At 40.5% G+C, this 16062-nt stretch overlaps 1 protein-coding gene across 2 annotated transcripts in view; it reads left to right on the top strand.

The window, feature by feature from the left end:
* GOSR1 (golgi SNAP receptor complex member 1) overlaps positions 1-9541 on the top strand; it is a 46854-nt gene extending 37313 nt beyond the window's left edge. For both annotated transcript variants that reach the window (XM_042914738.1, XM_042914737.1), the window contains exons 8-9: positions 3911-3993; positions 7567-9541. In XM_042914738.1, the coding sequence (XP_042770672.1) occupies positions 3911-3993; positions 7567-7691 (208 nt within the window). In that variant the 3' untranslated portion in view covers positions 7692-9541. The remainder of the gene's footprint in view (positions 1-3910; positions 3994-7566) is intronic.
* The last annotated feature ends 6521 nt before the right edge of the window (positions 9542-16062 follow it).

Genomic DNA, 16062 nt, shown 5'->3' with positions numbered 1-16062 from the left:
CATACATTTAAGGGAAAAATTATAAATAAGAACTAATGATGCAGGGGCACATGGATGGCTCAGTTAGTTAAGCATCTGCCTTGGGCTAAAGTCATTATCTCATGGTCCATGGGCTCAAGCACCACATCAGGCTCTGCACTGACAGCACATACCTGCTTAGGATTCTCTCTCTCTCCCTCTCTTTGCCCCTCCCTGACTAGTGCTTTCTTTTCCTCTCAAAACAAATAAGTAAACTTAGAAAAAGAAGCTAATGATGCAAAAGGACGTTGTTATTTTGGACTCTTCTTGTGTTCTTTTCGTTCTTTGGATCTAAAATTCAGTGTAAGGTTAACATTGTCTGTTTCCTTCTATTTTAATCTTGACTGGTTGTTCTCTAGACCTGCCATCCTGCACTGGTCCTGGGATGCTCTATTCCCATTACCTTAAAATGACCTCCATTTTTTCTTTAATGTTTACTTATTTATGAGAGAGAGCGGGAAAGAGAGAGAATCCCAAGCAGGCTCCACAGTGTCAGTGCAGAGCCCGACTTGGTGGCTTAAACCCACCAACCATGAGATCATGACCTGAGCCAAAATCAAGAGTCAGATGCTTAACGGACTGAGCCACCCAGGCACCTCAGTGACCTCCTTTATTGGATCACTTATTTCTTGGATTTGGTGTCTTCCATAAACTCTTAGTTTATTCCCTCATTATGCTGGACCACGTTCTTCAGTGGTTTCCTGAGAAAGAACAGGAGGTACAATTTTTGGACTTTTCACATCTATTCTTGATTCATTGTTTAGCTAAGTTAGGAATAATTTTGAAATTTTGGATGACATTGTTTGCAGTATTGTTTTTAAGTTCAGTGCCAGTTAAGATTTCTGTTCCTTTGTATGTGATGAGCCTTTTTCCTCTGGAAGCTTTTAGGATTATCCCTTTTTCCCTATGCTTTTGGTGTTTTTTAACCTTATCATGCATCTTTTCCAGTTCGTTGTACTGGCCATTGGATGAGTTCCTACAGTCTGGAAACTCCTCTTCAGTTCTGAGACATTTTCTTAAACTGTCATTTTCCCACCTCCTTTTTCACTGTTTTTGTTTTCTGTTTTTTTGGTTTTAATTTTAAAAGGTAACATGTTGAGCTTTCTGTTCCTTTTTTTACCCTTTCTCCATTTTCCACTTATCTTTTTTTCTACTTTCTGAGGGGTTTACTCAGTTTGTCCTTTTGAGATTTCTGTTACACTTTTATTTCCATTCTTTTTTTAAATTTATACCGGCTCTTTTCTCAGTGGTGGGTACACTCTTACACACACGTACACATACACACACACACACACACATACATTTATGTCTTTCATGGGTGTGATACCCTCTTTCTCTCTCTGAAGACATTAAATATAATTCAGTTTTAGAGTTTCTTGAACTTCTGTTATTGCCTGTTTCCTCAGACTCACTTTTCTGTTTGCTCGTTTTTATTTGGATCTCTGTTAGAGGCTCTTCTCAAACTTGTAGTGATTCTTGATTCTTTGTTCATATTTAAGGGTGAGGCTCCAGAAAATCCAGTAATTGGAAGCTAGTTCTCTGTACATGGGTGGTGGGACTTGCCAAGTAGTAGGCCTCACAATGGATGATCAGAAAGGGACCTGGTTGTTTTGTGGGGAACTTCAAAATGTCAGGATCTTTAAGGTCTCTTTTTCTAGGTTAGATCTTCTACTGAACTGGGGGCAGTCACCTGACTGTGTTGTTCAGGGAAGATAATTTAGGGGTCTGGCAATTCCTTGCACAAATTTCCATTTTTAGCCCTATTTCACAGTTTTGCCTTCAGAGATACCTGATCCCTTTAAATCTTGATCTTTTCTAGGATCTGGGAAAAACTTTTATAAATCATGCTTAACTCCTAGCGGTACTGAGGCAAATAACTACAGTAGATTTGGCGCTGATAATGTTATTCACGTTTCTTCATCACTCAGGTGGAATTCCTGTAATTTTCTTTGTGAGATATGTATAGTTTAGAAAAGTACAGTGTTCTTATTTTAGCAATTTAAATCATTCTAAAATGTAAAAAAAAGTTCATCTGGTAGTGTCCCTCCATTCCTATCCCCTAAGTAACTTGTATTCACTGACAGTTGTGTATCTTTCTAAATACGTTCTCATTGTCATACAAACATATACAATGATGTTTTATTGCTTAAAATAAAAAAGGATTCATACTTTACACATTCTGTGGCTTGCGTTAATTATTCAGTGTATCATAAACATTCCTCCAGTTTAATAGAAATAATGCCAACTTATTCTTTTTAATAACCAAATATTATTTCATAGTTTCGTTTTATCATAATCTGTTAAACCATTCCAATGTTGTTTCCATTGGGGGGTGTTTTTGTTTGCTTGTCTCTTATTATTCCAAACAGCGCTCTAATATATATCCTTTGATCTGTCTCCCCACACACTTTTGTTTCTTCTTTGCCTTCTCAAATCTTGAAATTTCAGTTTTGATATGTCATTTGCTTAGAGTACTCCTAGCATTTTCCTCCAATAGGATACCTGGTCTTGGCTGTTCAAGAGTGCATTCAGTCAGCTCCCAGATAGGTCAGGCTATTAGACCCCTAAGCAGTGGCATACTAGGTGGTAGTGGGTGCCCCAGCAGTTTTTTCTTCTTCAGGGCTGGGCATCACACCATCTGATGGACTGTCAGCTCCTGGCTCATAGGTTTCTGTGGTTGTGTGCACCACCCTTTACCAGCTACAGTTCAGTGCATCACTGTAGCTCCTGTACATGCACGTCCATATCTTCCATTGTTGGGTTCCTTAGGGTGAATTGAAACCTAGGGCTTTGCCCCAGGCTTGAAGAAAAATCTCGTCTTCCCTGCCATCAGTTCCTTGGTTCTTCCCTTGCTTGAGAGAGTATAGCCTACCTGGCTTTCTTCCTTGGATATTTCAAAAGAATGAGGGATCTCAGATGGACCCCTCCCCATCATATCTGCTTTTGTTCATGTGTTCCTCCATGGAGGAAGTTGGACCAGCAATATGGTCAGGAATTTGTGCTCTGATCATCATCTTCCCAGAATCTCTTCATCTCTGTTGCTTTTTTTTTTTTCAACGTTTGATATATTTTCAGAATTATTCAAGGACATTCTGTTTCCTATTGTTTTTTATGTTATCAGTATCTATAGCTTTCTCCTGTGTGTTATATATAAAAATGGGTACTGACCTGTCCTCTAGGATTCTAATGCCCAGGGAGATAAGACTGTTGAAGTTAATCCTGGCATGAAAGCAAAAAGATATTAAGTGAGATTCTTTTAAACAGGACATCAGAATAGTCACATGGAAGAGACTATAGTATAGTCTGTAAGAGAAGGGACGTTCCCCCATCTCTTTGAGTCATTTAATGAATGCATAACCTTTGTCACCTGGCTTGGAAACCCAGCATAATGTTGCATGTGTCTCCTAAAATCTGCCTAGATGGTTCTCAAGTAGAATTCTGGAACATAATCTTTTCATAAATTAAGGGCTGGTTATATATGGGTATTTTGTGATGTGTTAACGCTTTTGGTTCTTTTTCTATGATTATAATTTCCTACTTCTCTCTCAACAGTTTTCCTGATTAAAGATATTTTTAGTAGCTGGCCCCTTTCAAAACCATTTTAAGAAGCTTTTGTAATAGGGATTTCTCTGTTATTTCATTTGTTACTTTGGGAAAAATCACAGGAAATGGCCTACTGTCCAGAAAGACATCAGAAGATAGCAGTAGGGATGGAGTGGACATTCAGGAAAAGACAGTGGGAAGGTGACTTGGGAAATGATTTTTTTTCCTGCCTGTGCTTTTCAAGATGATGTTGCCCATCTTAGTTTTCTCGTCACTTTTAAGAATATGATGGATCTGCGCAGGATAATCTTAAATGCCGACGTAATTATCTTCTCTTTTCCCCCTTCAGCATTGCTATGGCAACAAAAGAAAATATGACTTCACAGAGAGGAATGTTGAAGTCAATTCAGAGCAAAATGAATACTTTGGCCAGTATCCTTTCTGAAAGTTTGAAATCTCTAGGTTTTTGAGGTGGGGGTGGGGGTCTATGTGTGTGCTTTTTTGGTTTTGGTTTTGGTTTTGGTTTTGGTTTTGGTCAGGTTGCCATCATCAGTAGTGGTTGAGAGCATCAATAGTTACATATGAATATGCCTTGCATTCCTACTTTATAGAAGTTGATACTGTTTAGTACTATTTGTAAAAGATTCTACACCAGAAGTCTGACATTAGTAGATTTAGAAAATTATAAATATGAATTTTCAAATTATTTTACATTTTAAAAACTCCTGGGGTGCCTAGGTTGCTCAGTTGGTTAAGCACCTGATTCTTGATTTATTTCATCTCAAGTCATGATGTCACTGTTGTGAGATCAAACCCGGGGTCGGACTCCACACTGACAGCATGGAGCCTTACTTGGGATTTTCTCTCTCCCTCGCTCTCTGCCCCTCCCCCACTCACGCTTCTTTCTCCCTCCTTCCCTCTCTCCCAAAATAAATAAATGTTTTTTTATTTTTTTTAGTTTTTTTTAAATGTTTTATTATAGAGAGACAGAGCATGAGCAGAGAAGGGGCAGAGAGAGAGGGAGACACAGAATCTAAAGCAGGCTCCAGGCTCTGAACTGTCAGCACAGAGTCTGACGCGGGGCTCAAATCCACGAACCATGAGATCATGACCTGAGCCAAAGTTGGATGCTCAACCAACTGAGCCACCCAGGCACCCCAGTAAAACTCCACAGTATATATTATTCTTACCTCAACATCATAAATTATATGCTTTTTTATTCTTTCTCCAGTTTGAAGAATAAGTCAGTGTCAGATGCTTAGAAAGAGAAGGAAGGAGACAGCCATACATGTAGATGAGTTGTAACTGCTGTTAGAGTATTTTCATTGTGATTCGTTATGCACAAGCTGAACATTAGAATAGATTCTCTGCTTGTTAATTGTGACCTCTACATTTTTAATTCTTGAGTTTCCTGATTTGAATTAGGATTACTAATGCTAACATGAAACCCAATGGTGAAACTGGGAAGCCTGCTACTCTGAAACATTTTGTTTACTCTCTGAGAAGTCAAGACTTTTAGAGAAAAAGTTTCCTTCCCCAATTAGTAAGGGGAAGGGCCTAAAAAGTTGAGTACCTTCTGGTCCTAGATAATTTTTTTTTAAGTTTATTTATTTTGAGAGAAAGAGAGAACATGAACAGGGAAGGAGCAGAGAGAGAGAGGGAGAGAGAGAATCCCAACCAGGCTGCACACTGTCAGCACAGAGCCTGACACAGGGCTCGAATTCATGAACAGTGAGATCATGACCTGAGCCAAAACCAAGAGTCAGCCACTGAACTGACTGAGCCACCCAGGCACCCTGGTCCTAGATAATTTAAGGTCACTTTTAGTTTGATACTTACTTCCCTAAGGAATATCCTGAAGTGTATTTTGTATTTTCCAACTTTTTGTGAATTTTGTTCCTGTTTTGTCACCCTAAGTGCAAAACAACATATCCATAATTGTTTATATTTTATATAGGGCTGTACAGTTTACAGAGTACTGTTATATACATTGTATCATCTTGCCATTACCACAAATTATAATAATTCTGGAAAAATGTGTGTTCAAAAACAAATAAAATGTGTGTGTTAGTTGAGACTCCATAGAGAGAGAGTAACAGAAACCTCATTTAGACTGACTTAAGGGGGGAAAGGAGGGAATTAATTTGTTCATATTTATCTAAAATTCAGAGGTAGAATTTAACCTAAGGCATGGCTCAATTCAGGAGCTCAGATTTTATTGTCAAGAATCTGCTTTTCCTCTCTCTTTTCCCCCTACCTACTCCATCTCTTATTTTTGCTTTCCTGTGATTGGCCTCATTCTCAAAGAGGTTTTCTCCACATAGTGATAGAGATGGCTAGAAGAATCACCTTCTGCCAGTTAAAAATCCCCATGGAAAGGGGGTCTTTTCTACCAGCTGTAATAAAAGTCCCAAGAGGACTGTAGTTGCCCCAGCTTGAGTCACTAGAAGGGAATATTCTTTCTGGCCAATCCGAGTTTATAAATATACCTGATGGCAGAGGACAAGGTCAGCCTACACTATTACATGGACTAAACTAGATTATTATAGAAGGAGAGAGAGGGGGGCTTCTCTAAAGGTAATATGCCCATTATAGACAGAATTCCCTAATGCCAAAAGTATGCTAAGGGGATTATTGATTCTTTACGAAGCAAGAAAAGATTAAGCATTTGTTCTATATGAGATTTGTACCTTGTAAAAGTTTTTGCCTATTATTTCATGCTGCTGCTGCTTCAGTATTTTTAAAAATTATTTCTGCAAATTTTTCTCATTAATTCAAAAAACACATTAATGCCTACAATATGTAAAGCTCTGTTCTGGATAGGGAAATTCAAGATTAGAAGATAACATGGTCCTAATCATATAATATGTAGAATATATAAGTGTACAAATAAATATAGTCCCTGCTGGGTGGTTTAATTACAGGAAAATGCAATAAGGATTCACAGAGTGGAGGTATTATTCTAGCTCTCTAGTATTGTAGGTGGTTTTTGTCCGTGATTTTCCTGACTTTGATAAAATACCTATATTAACAAAGAGGAGGCACCCGAAGGTATATTGTCAGAAATGCAAAACAGGGGCACCTGGGTGGCTCAGTTGGTCTGACTCTTGGTTTCGGCTCAGGTCATGATCTCATGGTTCATAAGTTCGAGCTGCATGTCAGGCTCCACACTGCTGGTGCAGAGCCTGCTTGAGATTCTCTCTTTGCCTCTCCCCCCCACCCCTTTCTCTCGCTCTCTCTCAAAGTAAATAAACTTTAAAAAATGCAAAACAAGTTAGGATGCACAGGCATGTGCTTTGGTCTACAACATACAAATAAGAGTATGAAGATATTTTGAAATACTAAGTAAAATATAGCTGTGACTGCTTTTTTAAACCTCTAAAATTGGAAATTTCCTATCTTTTTTTATGTTTCCTAAGTAGGACAGCTAGAACGGTGCAGCCCCCTTACCTACCATATCCTATCTACTGCTGCAAAGTAAACTAAAAAATTTAAATAATTCACCAGTGACTGATTTATTCAGACCCTAGAGTTGGTTGCCACCACCTATTGCCTGATTCCAAGGGGGTTATCACCCTTTGAGGAGAGGATCAAGAACTTCAGAACTCTTCTGGCCAAACTTCTCACTTTCCTGAGAGAAGGGGTTTAGAGAGAGAAAAAGAGAGAGAAAGGAAAAGAGAACAGAATAGGGTGTTGTTAGCAGTGGTATTGGCTGTACTTACACCTCCCTGCCCTGCAGAGTCCCTCTGTTCCTAAGCTCACTACCTCCCACCCTGACCCCAAGCCTGGTTGTAATTCCTCGGTTGGTTTGGGACCTTGAGCAGTAGGATGTTCCCAGTTTGGGTATGTGTTTTTTTAAAGACTCCCTCAGTGTAATTTTCTTCCTCTGTATTTCTTCTCATTATTTATTGTTTCTGGACTCCACTGATCTCTATTTTTGTGACCCCTGTGACTTTTCACTAAAGAGGCTTCTTCAAATATGACCTTAATAAAGATTTCCCAAAGATCGTTTTCCTGCTGTGAACAGCCTGATCCAACGAATCAATCTTAGGAAACGGCGAGACTCCCTCATCCTGGGCGGTGTTATTGGTGTCTGTACCATCCTATTGCTGCTGTATGCTTTCCACTGATGGAACATCTCCAGGGACTCTTGACAACCACCACTTTCACACCCTGATCCGGAATAAGGAAAAATAGGAAGGAGAAGTTGATTGTCCTGATGATTAGCCTGACCAACAGGATTAATTCAAGACTGATGGTGATGGACTCTGATACGGTCAGGTTGAGCTGAAGCCACAGTTTTCCTGTGCTATCTTTTCTAACACACATTTCCTTCTGTTTTTAGTTTAAAAAAAAAAAAACAGTTTTCAGTTGCTTTTGTCTTCCCAGAAGGTAAGTAAACCAATCAGAAACAGAGTTTCTATGCTTCAGTAATAGTGTTGAAGGCTGATAACAAGCCAGGTCTTATAGCTGGACTCCAGAAAACCAGGTTTCTCTATATCCAAAGACTGTTTTCCTTTCAGCCACCAGATTGGGTTGTGAATAAAAATAGTTCTTGTCCTTTTATTTTACAGTCGTGAAGAGAAATCACAAGTCATTTCTTGATAAGCTGTGCTATAAATTTCTACTCTGTGCCCCTGTTTTGGTATTCTAGAAAAATTACATTTTTCACAGGTTCTTTGAGATGCTAACAGGTCAACTTCAACACAGTTGAGGTTGTCTGAAACAGAAGACAAACACTGCAAGAAAAGCTTTTTTCTTCCTCTTTTTTTAAATTGTATGCACACTGGGATTAACTATATTGCTGGAAAAGCATTGAGAATAACAGGCTTTTTTGTCCGTCCTTGTTTTCATGTTTTGTTTATTTCTTTCATTGGATTAATACTTGCTACTATGAGAAAATGCAATCTCAGTTCTACCATGGTAAAAGTAACTAACAGCCAGTGTCTGTCAGTGCCCCCAACTATTCCTCATCATGTCAGGATTAACCCTGAGTGAGGGGACTGCTCAATTTTCAGTGAGATCTGTTCAGCAAGCCACATGTAAAAAGACATTGATTGAGGGGTCACCATCCAGATTATTCCATTTGTAAATGCTCCATGATTTATGAGCAAAAGTTCAAGAAATACTGCCTAATGTACCAGGAAGTCTGTGTTTTATGAAAACCTACTCATTCCAAATCTGTTAAGCTTTCCAAACATCCAGAGAATGGTTTTACTCTTGAAGGTGCATGTGACAGAATCTATCTGTATCTGCACCTGTCTTCTACTACCATCCCTGGACGGTAACAGAATTTTAAACCACCCACCAGAATTCTTTTCAGGTTTAACCATTTCTCCATTTCTGTAAACTTACAACTTATTCACCTGAACTACCACAAATAGTTTGAAGACATCAACATCTACACTCCTCACCAAGAAAGAAGGTTGCTCTTCACCATTGGAATGGACTCTGGTATTTATAGTATTGACCTCAGACTGTGCCACAGGGAATAAAAGGATATGAGCATGTGGTTCTTAACGATATCACAGTGCATCGGTGATGACATTCAGGTGAACTTGATACAAGAGCTGATGGCTATACTAACCCCTGGTCTGGTACAGAAACTGAGAGCTTTTTCATTCTGTTGTCAAAGTTTTATTATGTTCTGGGTATGAAAGCCATTGGATACATTTTTTTAAACTATGGGGTTTATTTTTCTAAATATGGGTTGATTGATCAGAAAACTTGATTGGGGATGCCCTGAAAAGAAAGTCTAAGTTTTCCCAATGTAAATCTTAAAGGATCAGAGAAGTTCATTTACTAAATTCTCTGTTGGGAGAACAAGACTGTTCTCCCCTGACACTTTGTTATCTTTGATTTTTCAAAGGGCCTTGATTGGTGGTTGTGCCTCAGCTAGAATTTATGGGACTTTCATTGCTATATGGTTGGCATTTATAAAATCTGAAGTATCATAAATAAAGTTATTTATTTAATTATACTACCAGTCTTTTTTACTGGTCTGATTATTTGGTATATTCATTAAAGCTGATTGTGTGAGAGTAAAACTAGGGGCTGAGCTGCTTGCTGCACTGAGCAAATACTTTTGATGGCTGATGAGCCTTTCCTTTAGGGTAATGCTTAAATGAAGTAATAGAATTATGTTGGTTATTTTCTTTATGAAAATAAACTAGTTCTTCCAAGGAAGTTGATAAGGCTTGGTATAAGATGTTGGTGTCTGGTAGGTCTGACTAACCTCCCAGTGCTATATAGCCCATAGTGAGGTGACCCAGGGCCAAATGTAGCTAGCCAGGACAGGGCTTGTCCTTTCCTCTTATGGTTCTTTCATTTGCAGAAAGAAACCCTGGAGTAAGGAAATAGAAGTGTGTCATTTACAAAAAGAGGATTTGGATCCTGTGGTAGCTGATTTGAACTCTTTCAGTTTGGTGCCATTTAACTTTTTTTTGTTGTTTTTTTTTTTTTTAACCAGATTGGTTTTCCACCTTTTCTTCTGTCCTTACAGACCTGTTGCCAGGCTCAGGGGCCAACAGTAAGTTGCCTGTCAGAGCTGGGAGTTCAGGAAGGAAGTTTCCTCTTAAGGGAAGTTATTCTTCCTTGGCCATTGTCAAAAAGGGGACCTTTTCCTTTGGGATTATCTTAGTAATAATTCAAAACTTTCCATTTCACTAAGAAGTATGAAAAACCACAGCAACAAAAAGGACAGACTTCCCAAAGGTATACTTCTAAGATTTTGTCTTAATGTGAGCTGATGACTTTAGTTAGAAATGTTTAATTTATTACTAAGTTCAAACCCTGATATCCCAGTGCTTCAGGTGATCTGTCCTGGCTATCTCTACAATCTTCTTAGTGTTTTCAGTGATGCTGAAGGATTCCCTGTAACCTGTATTGCTCACCCTTTATTTTTCTAATGTTAGAAAAGGGCTTTCCTTCTCCACTATTCCTCTCTCCTTTGTACCAAAATTCACTTGTACAGAGAATGCCTCTTTTTTTCCCTACTACCCAGTACTCAGATCAGGTGTGGAAGTAAAATCCTAAGAATTGGACAAGTGAAGAGAGGAAACATCACGCGGGCACTTTTTTGTACCTGAAACCAAATATTTACTTTAGTTCTTTCCTATTGGATGCTGAGTACATCTGAATAGGAAAATGTACTTATTGAGCCTTTTGATGTAATAATGACTTTTGGCCTCTATGGAATTGAGGCACCTTGGACTTGCATTCCCACCATTAATGTTTTCTTCACTGTTAATAATCTCAACCTGATGAAAAGGACTTTAAAGAACTGGACTAACCTTTTTGGTCTTCTAATACCTCATGTTTGGTCATTAGCCAGATACGATATTTTTGGAAATTGACCAAGTTTTCTAACTTGCCGTTGAGGGTAAATGGCCATGTCTAGGATTAGTGCTGAAGTTGGTAGCAAATGTAATACTTAGAGAACAAATGGATTCTACCCAGAAAATTAAAATGATTATGTTCCATTCTCCTTTTGGGTTAGAGGTTATTTAGCCTGGTTTCTACAAAGACACAGCGCTTTTCATCATGGTCTTTCTAAACTAATCTTGTTATTTTTTTTATAGACGTGCATATTCTTAAGCGTATATGGGGAAAGAAAATAAGGAAGGACTAAGTGACTCTTAAGGATGTTTATTGGATAAAAAACTGAGACAAAGCTGAGCCGTGTCTTGAGGGATCATTCTCATTTTCTCTGTCCTTAGTGTCTCACTTCAGTACCAGAGTATTTTTATCTGTCCACATCCTGTTAGCTCTTAGAGAGGGAGGGACATCCATTCCAGTCACACTTCGCCATGATAAAAAATGTTTCCTCATGAGAAATGCCAATACAGATTTTTAAAAATCTATTCCAAATGCACTTTCTAATTTTTTTTTGCTTTTAAAATGGCTTCTTGGAACCAGATTTATTGTATTTGTACTTAATTTTTGTTCTCATCTAAATGCATTTTCTGACTGTATAGAAGAAGCTTTGTTATGTAATTTAATAATAAATTAGAAATCTAAATGGTTGTGCCTGTGGTTGTTTGTATTGAAGCCGCACCATCGAGGCAGTTTGCGGTAGTGATTATGGAATCTTTGCTGTCGATAAGTATTTCTCATCATGTCCTAAAACCCCGGGTGAAGAAGTGCTGAGAAGCTGCCTATCACCTGTTGTTCAGAAACATCATATGACTATTCCACTGATAATTTAGCCCAAGGGATGCAGGAGAACCTCTTACCAAAATAAAACTTCAGAAGGTATGATTGGGAGTGTAAAATTGTAGAATTTAGCAAGATAAACAGGTTCTTACCCTCCCTAAATAATGGCTTTTTATCCTGTAGACCAGAACTTGATTCTCTACCCCACCAGAGAATTTGAAAATCCCTCATCTTCCATTACCTCTCCACGTGTTTTTATTCATGTTTTCTTCATCTTTTTTTTTTTAAGTAACGGTATAATTGAGATAAAATTCACATACCATAAAATCCACCCTTTTAGGATGTACTGATGGGTTTTAGTATGTTAGTTGTACGACCAGCACCACTAACTTCAAAACATTTTCACGGGGCGCCTGGGTGGCTTGGTCGGTTAAGCGTCTGACTTCGGCTCAGGTCATGATCTCACGGTCCGTGAGTTCGAGCCCCTCGTCAGGCTCTGTGCTGACAGCTCAGAGCCTGGAGCCTGTTTCAGATTCTGTGTGTGTGTGTCTCTCTCTCTGCTCCTCCCCTGTTCATGCTCTGTCTCTCTCTGTCTCAAAAATAAATAAACGTTAAAAAAAAAATTAAAAACAAAACAAAACATTTTCATCACCCCAGAAAGCAGCACTGTTCCCATTAGCAGTAACTCCCCACCCCACTCTCTGTCCTTTTTATCTGACCAGACTGTTCTTACTGATTTGGCCACCCCAGTTTTTCCCTCTCATCCATTCACATGGCTTCTGAAGTACCCCACCTTTCTTGAGATCCTGACCTTTCTTTGGCTACTAACATGTGCCCAGCTCTGTACGTGCACACCCCCACATAGACGTACATAGAGCCCAACACCACTCGTAGTGAGGTTAGCCATCCCTTTCACAGATAAGAAGACAAGCCCAGAAGGATTAAGTAATTTGCTGAAAATCAGAGTGAACAGTAAAGCAAGGATTTGAATCTTGAGGGCTTTTTGATGCCAGGTATTGTGCTGGCTCCAGAAAGTATAACTTGTGCTGCATGATCACAGGAGAAGCTAGGAAAGAAGCACCAATTTTGCCTGGTTTTAATAGTGATACGTGTAAATCTTATTTAAAGTCCTGTGGCTTGATTATTTTCAAGGAATACTAACTATTGGCTGACTGCTTAGTAAAGAGGACTCATTTGTAAATCACTTCCTTTATGAGAACGAATATATTGAAGTTGTAAAAAAAATTTTTAGTGACTTTAATTCAGGCCAAACTTCCTGCTCATCTCTTTTTGTACCTTCTAGTTTCGAACCTTCTAGTTTCAGAGGTCTTCCTAGAGATGGCCGAGGCCGAGCCGGACAGAGCACCTCAGAGCAGATCCTGAAGCCAGTTCCACCCACGCTGAGGCAGTGGTGCATTTTCCTTTCTAGGTGCGATGGGTTTGATGGGCGGCCACTCCTATTCTGCCCTTTCTTGGGGAAAGGATCTGAGGCCCTGCCCCATCATGCCATGTCTGATGGCAGAGAGGCCCAGAATTTAAAAAAAAAAAAAAAAAAAAGTGGGTGGAGACTCTCCCTGAAGATGTTTGCCATCAGGATATTTTCTCTTGTTTCTCTAAAGCAAAAGCGTGGAGAACAGTCTGTTCCTCCTCCTGAAGGTACAGATTTGCTGGCTGAGTTGGAACAAAGAGGGATGCTGTTTTGTCTGCTGCCTTCCACTCCACCCAGCTGAGATTTCCCACTTTGGCAGAGCTCCTCAGCTTGCACAGCTCTTTGTTACTCCCTCTCTGAAAATACTTAAAAAACTAAGAAGATTGGGTGCTGAAAATCTGTAAATGCTTAAAGGAATCCCAGATATCACTTGACGATTTTCTTGCCCTCGTCAAATCATCATCTAATTTGTTGTCCTGATCTGCGGTATTCAGTTTCCGTCCTTTGGGATACAAAGCTCTTAGGAAGCAGTCGCTTTCTCTTAATTACTACTTTTATTTTATTTTATTTTATTATTTTTTAGATATTCTCAAGCATCATTAGTTCATCCTTTTACTGATGAAATTGCTTACAGCTTGAGGGAGAGCAGGCAAATACAAATAGTAACTATTTTTGATTCAATGCTGAAAAAGTATGGTTCAGACAGAATCATTTCCCCCAAAGCGACAAGTTATCTCTAAGTGAGTGTGGCACATAATTCATAAAATTCTCCCTCTTGTGGGTAATGTGCTAAGAATATGGAATTCTGTGTTTTTCACTCTGGAATAAGTCCTCAGTCGCCTCCTTGTCCTCTCCTGTCCCCCTCTGCATGTCCCTCTGAGCTGGGTGCCCTACCTCTCACGTAACCCCTTCTCAGCGTGTTCTGCACACAGCTGCCTAGTTTATCCTCCCGAACAACTTCCAACCTCTCGTCACTCTGTTCAGGAATATCTACCAGTTCCCTGTTATGTATGCCAGTGTGTTATAGTGAGTTAACACCTGGAATACACACCTGGAGCTTTGCCACGTTCATACACACATCACACAACATCCTGTTCACTTAGTGAGGTAGTATTCGTTTACACAAAAACAAGCCCAAGAGATCAGAGTGCTCCTGGTAGCTATCAGCTGCTCTTTGCCTAACCACAGCATCCTCCTCCCTTGTGAGCTGCAATCAGCAGGGCTACCTGATGGAGTAGGAAGAACAAATCTTGGAGTCAGACGTCCTGTGTTCTGGCACTGGAACAGATACATTTAGGCTATGGGCAAAGTCACTAAACCACTCTTAAGTTCAGTCTTTTCTGCAGAGTGGTCTCTAGTGGCTTTATGCAGTTGTAGAGATTGAATCAAGTAAAAGATAATAGTGGCACAAAATTCCTCAGAATGTCCTCAAGAAACAGTGTGGGGGCAGAGGGAGGGTTCCACTAGACTGTGAGTCCCTGGAGAGCTAGGGCAGTGTTCTTTTCCTTCATGTCATGTGTATGAACTTTATGCAGAAACTGTCACATAACTCTTCTAAGTTCAATTAACTCTGACTCAGAGCCCTGTCCTACTGGGCCTAGCAAAAAAAAAAAAAAAAAAAAGAATCTCGGTCATAATTGAATCTCCTTCCCTTTGCGTCTTGGCTTGTACAAAGCTATCAAGAGTCTTTCAACATCCAGAACATTTGAGGCAGGCACTCTAATCCACACTTAACCCCACACTAAACCCAGTATGTTCACTTTCTGAGCCCACGTATGTCACCCTTGGGCACAGGGATCTTTACCAAGGAGCTCCTGAGCCTTGGGTTCGTCCTCCCTGGTGCACCCCAACCCACAGCCATTCCCCTGAGGTGCTGCCACTCTGAGGAGGACTGTGAGGGACTGGGACACTAACAGAGGGTGAGGCACAGCGGATACCAGTGACCCCCACACACCTCCCAGTCTGCCAGTGCACATCTCCCCCCGCTGCCCGTCCCTTGGTCTTGCCCTTGGTCTTCCCACCTTCCTCTCTCCCCATTCCTTCCAGGGCGAGACACTACTCCCTTAAGACGCACACCCCGTTGAGGTCTCCTCTGTGGGGATGGTGAGGTGGAAGAATGAGACTCTAATCCCCTGAGGAGCTCATTCTCCTGGTGCTCACCTCAGTACTTGGCAGGTGGTAGGCGTGAAATGCTTGTCGACTAAAAATGGTGGAAGGAATTTAAAAAGAGAAAAAAAAAAAAAAACACTGCAAAGTTTTAACACTAATTTGCTGTGTTTGGAAGCTCAGGACTCACATCCCAGCGCTCAGAGGTGGTCCTGCTCCGTGCCCTCTCGTCTCCACACAGCTCAGAGGGAGTGCCTCCCAGAACACTGTGATTTGCCTGCGTCTCAGGACTGTGGAGTACAGAGTCCCAGTCCTTCCAGGGCTCTCACTGGGGCGATTTTGCCCCTCCCTCGGAGGGGACGGTTGGCAGTGTCACAACCGTGGTAATGTGGGGAGGATGCCGCTGGCAGTTCGGGTTAGAGGCCAGAGGTGCTACTGACTACCCTACAGTGCGCAGGATGGCCGCCGCCACCCTGGCAAAGAATCCTCCAGCCCCAAATGCCTGTAGTGCCAGTGTTGAGAAACCCTGGCTCAAGTTGAATTCATGTTAAAGTTGGTCATGTTCCTCAGGGATGAAAATTACTCAAATAGGTTCCATAACCACTGACTACTCCTTACCACCCTTGACTGGCTCCAGCTGCTTCTAGGACAAAGCTGGCACACGTGATCTTCACTGCCCCTCACCCTGCCTTTCCTTCCTGCTTTCACCCAGTCACTTCTTCAGCCCATCCCAAGTGGCTTGAGGTTCCAAAGACTTTGTAAAGTTCCTCTTTTGGAATGGCCTCCCTTCCAAGCCTGCCTGGGAAGCACTT

The sequence above is a fragment of the Panthera leo genome, chromosome E1 (genome assembly GCF_018350215.1).
Source record: "Panthera leo isolate Ple1 chromosome E1, P.leo_Ple1_pat1.1, whole genome shotgun sequence".
NCBI classification, from domain to species: Eukaryota; Metazoa; Chordata; class Mammalia; order Carnivora; family Felidae; genus Panthera; species Panthera leo.
This window is presented reverse-complemented; position numbering and strand designations above follow the sequence as displayed.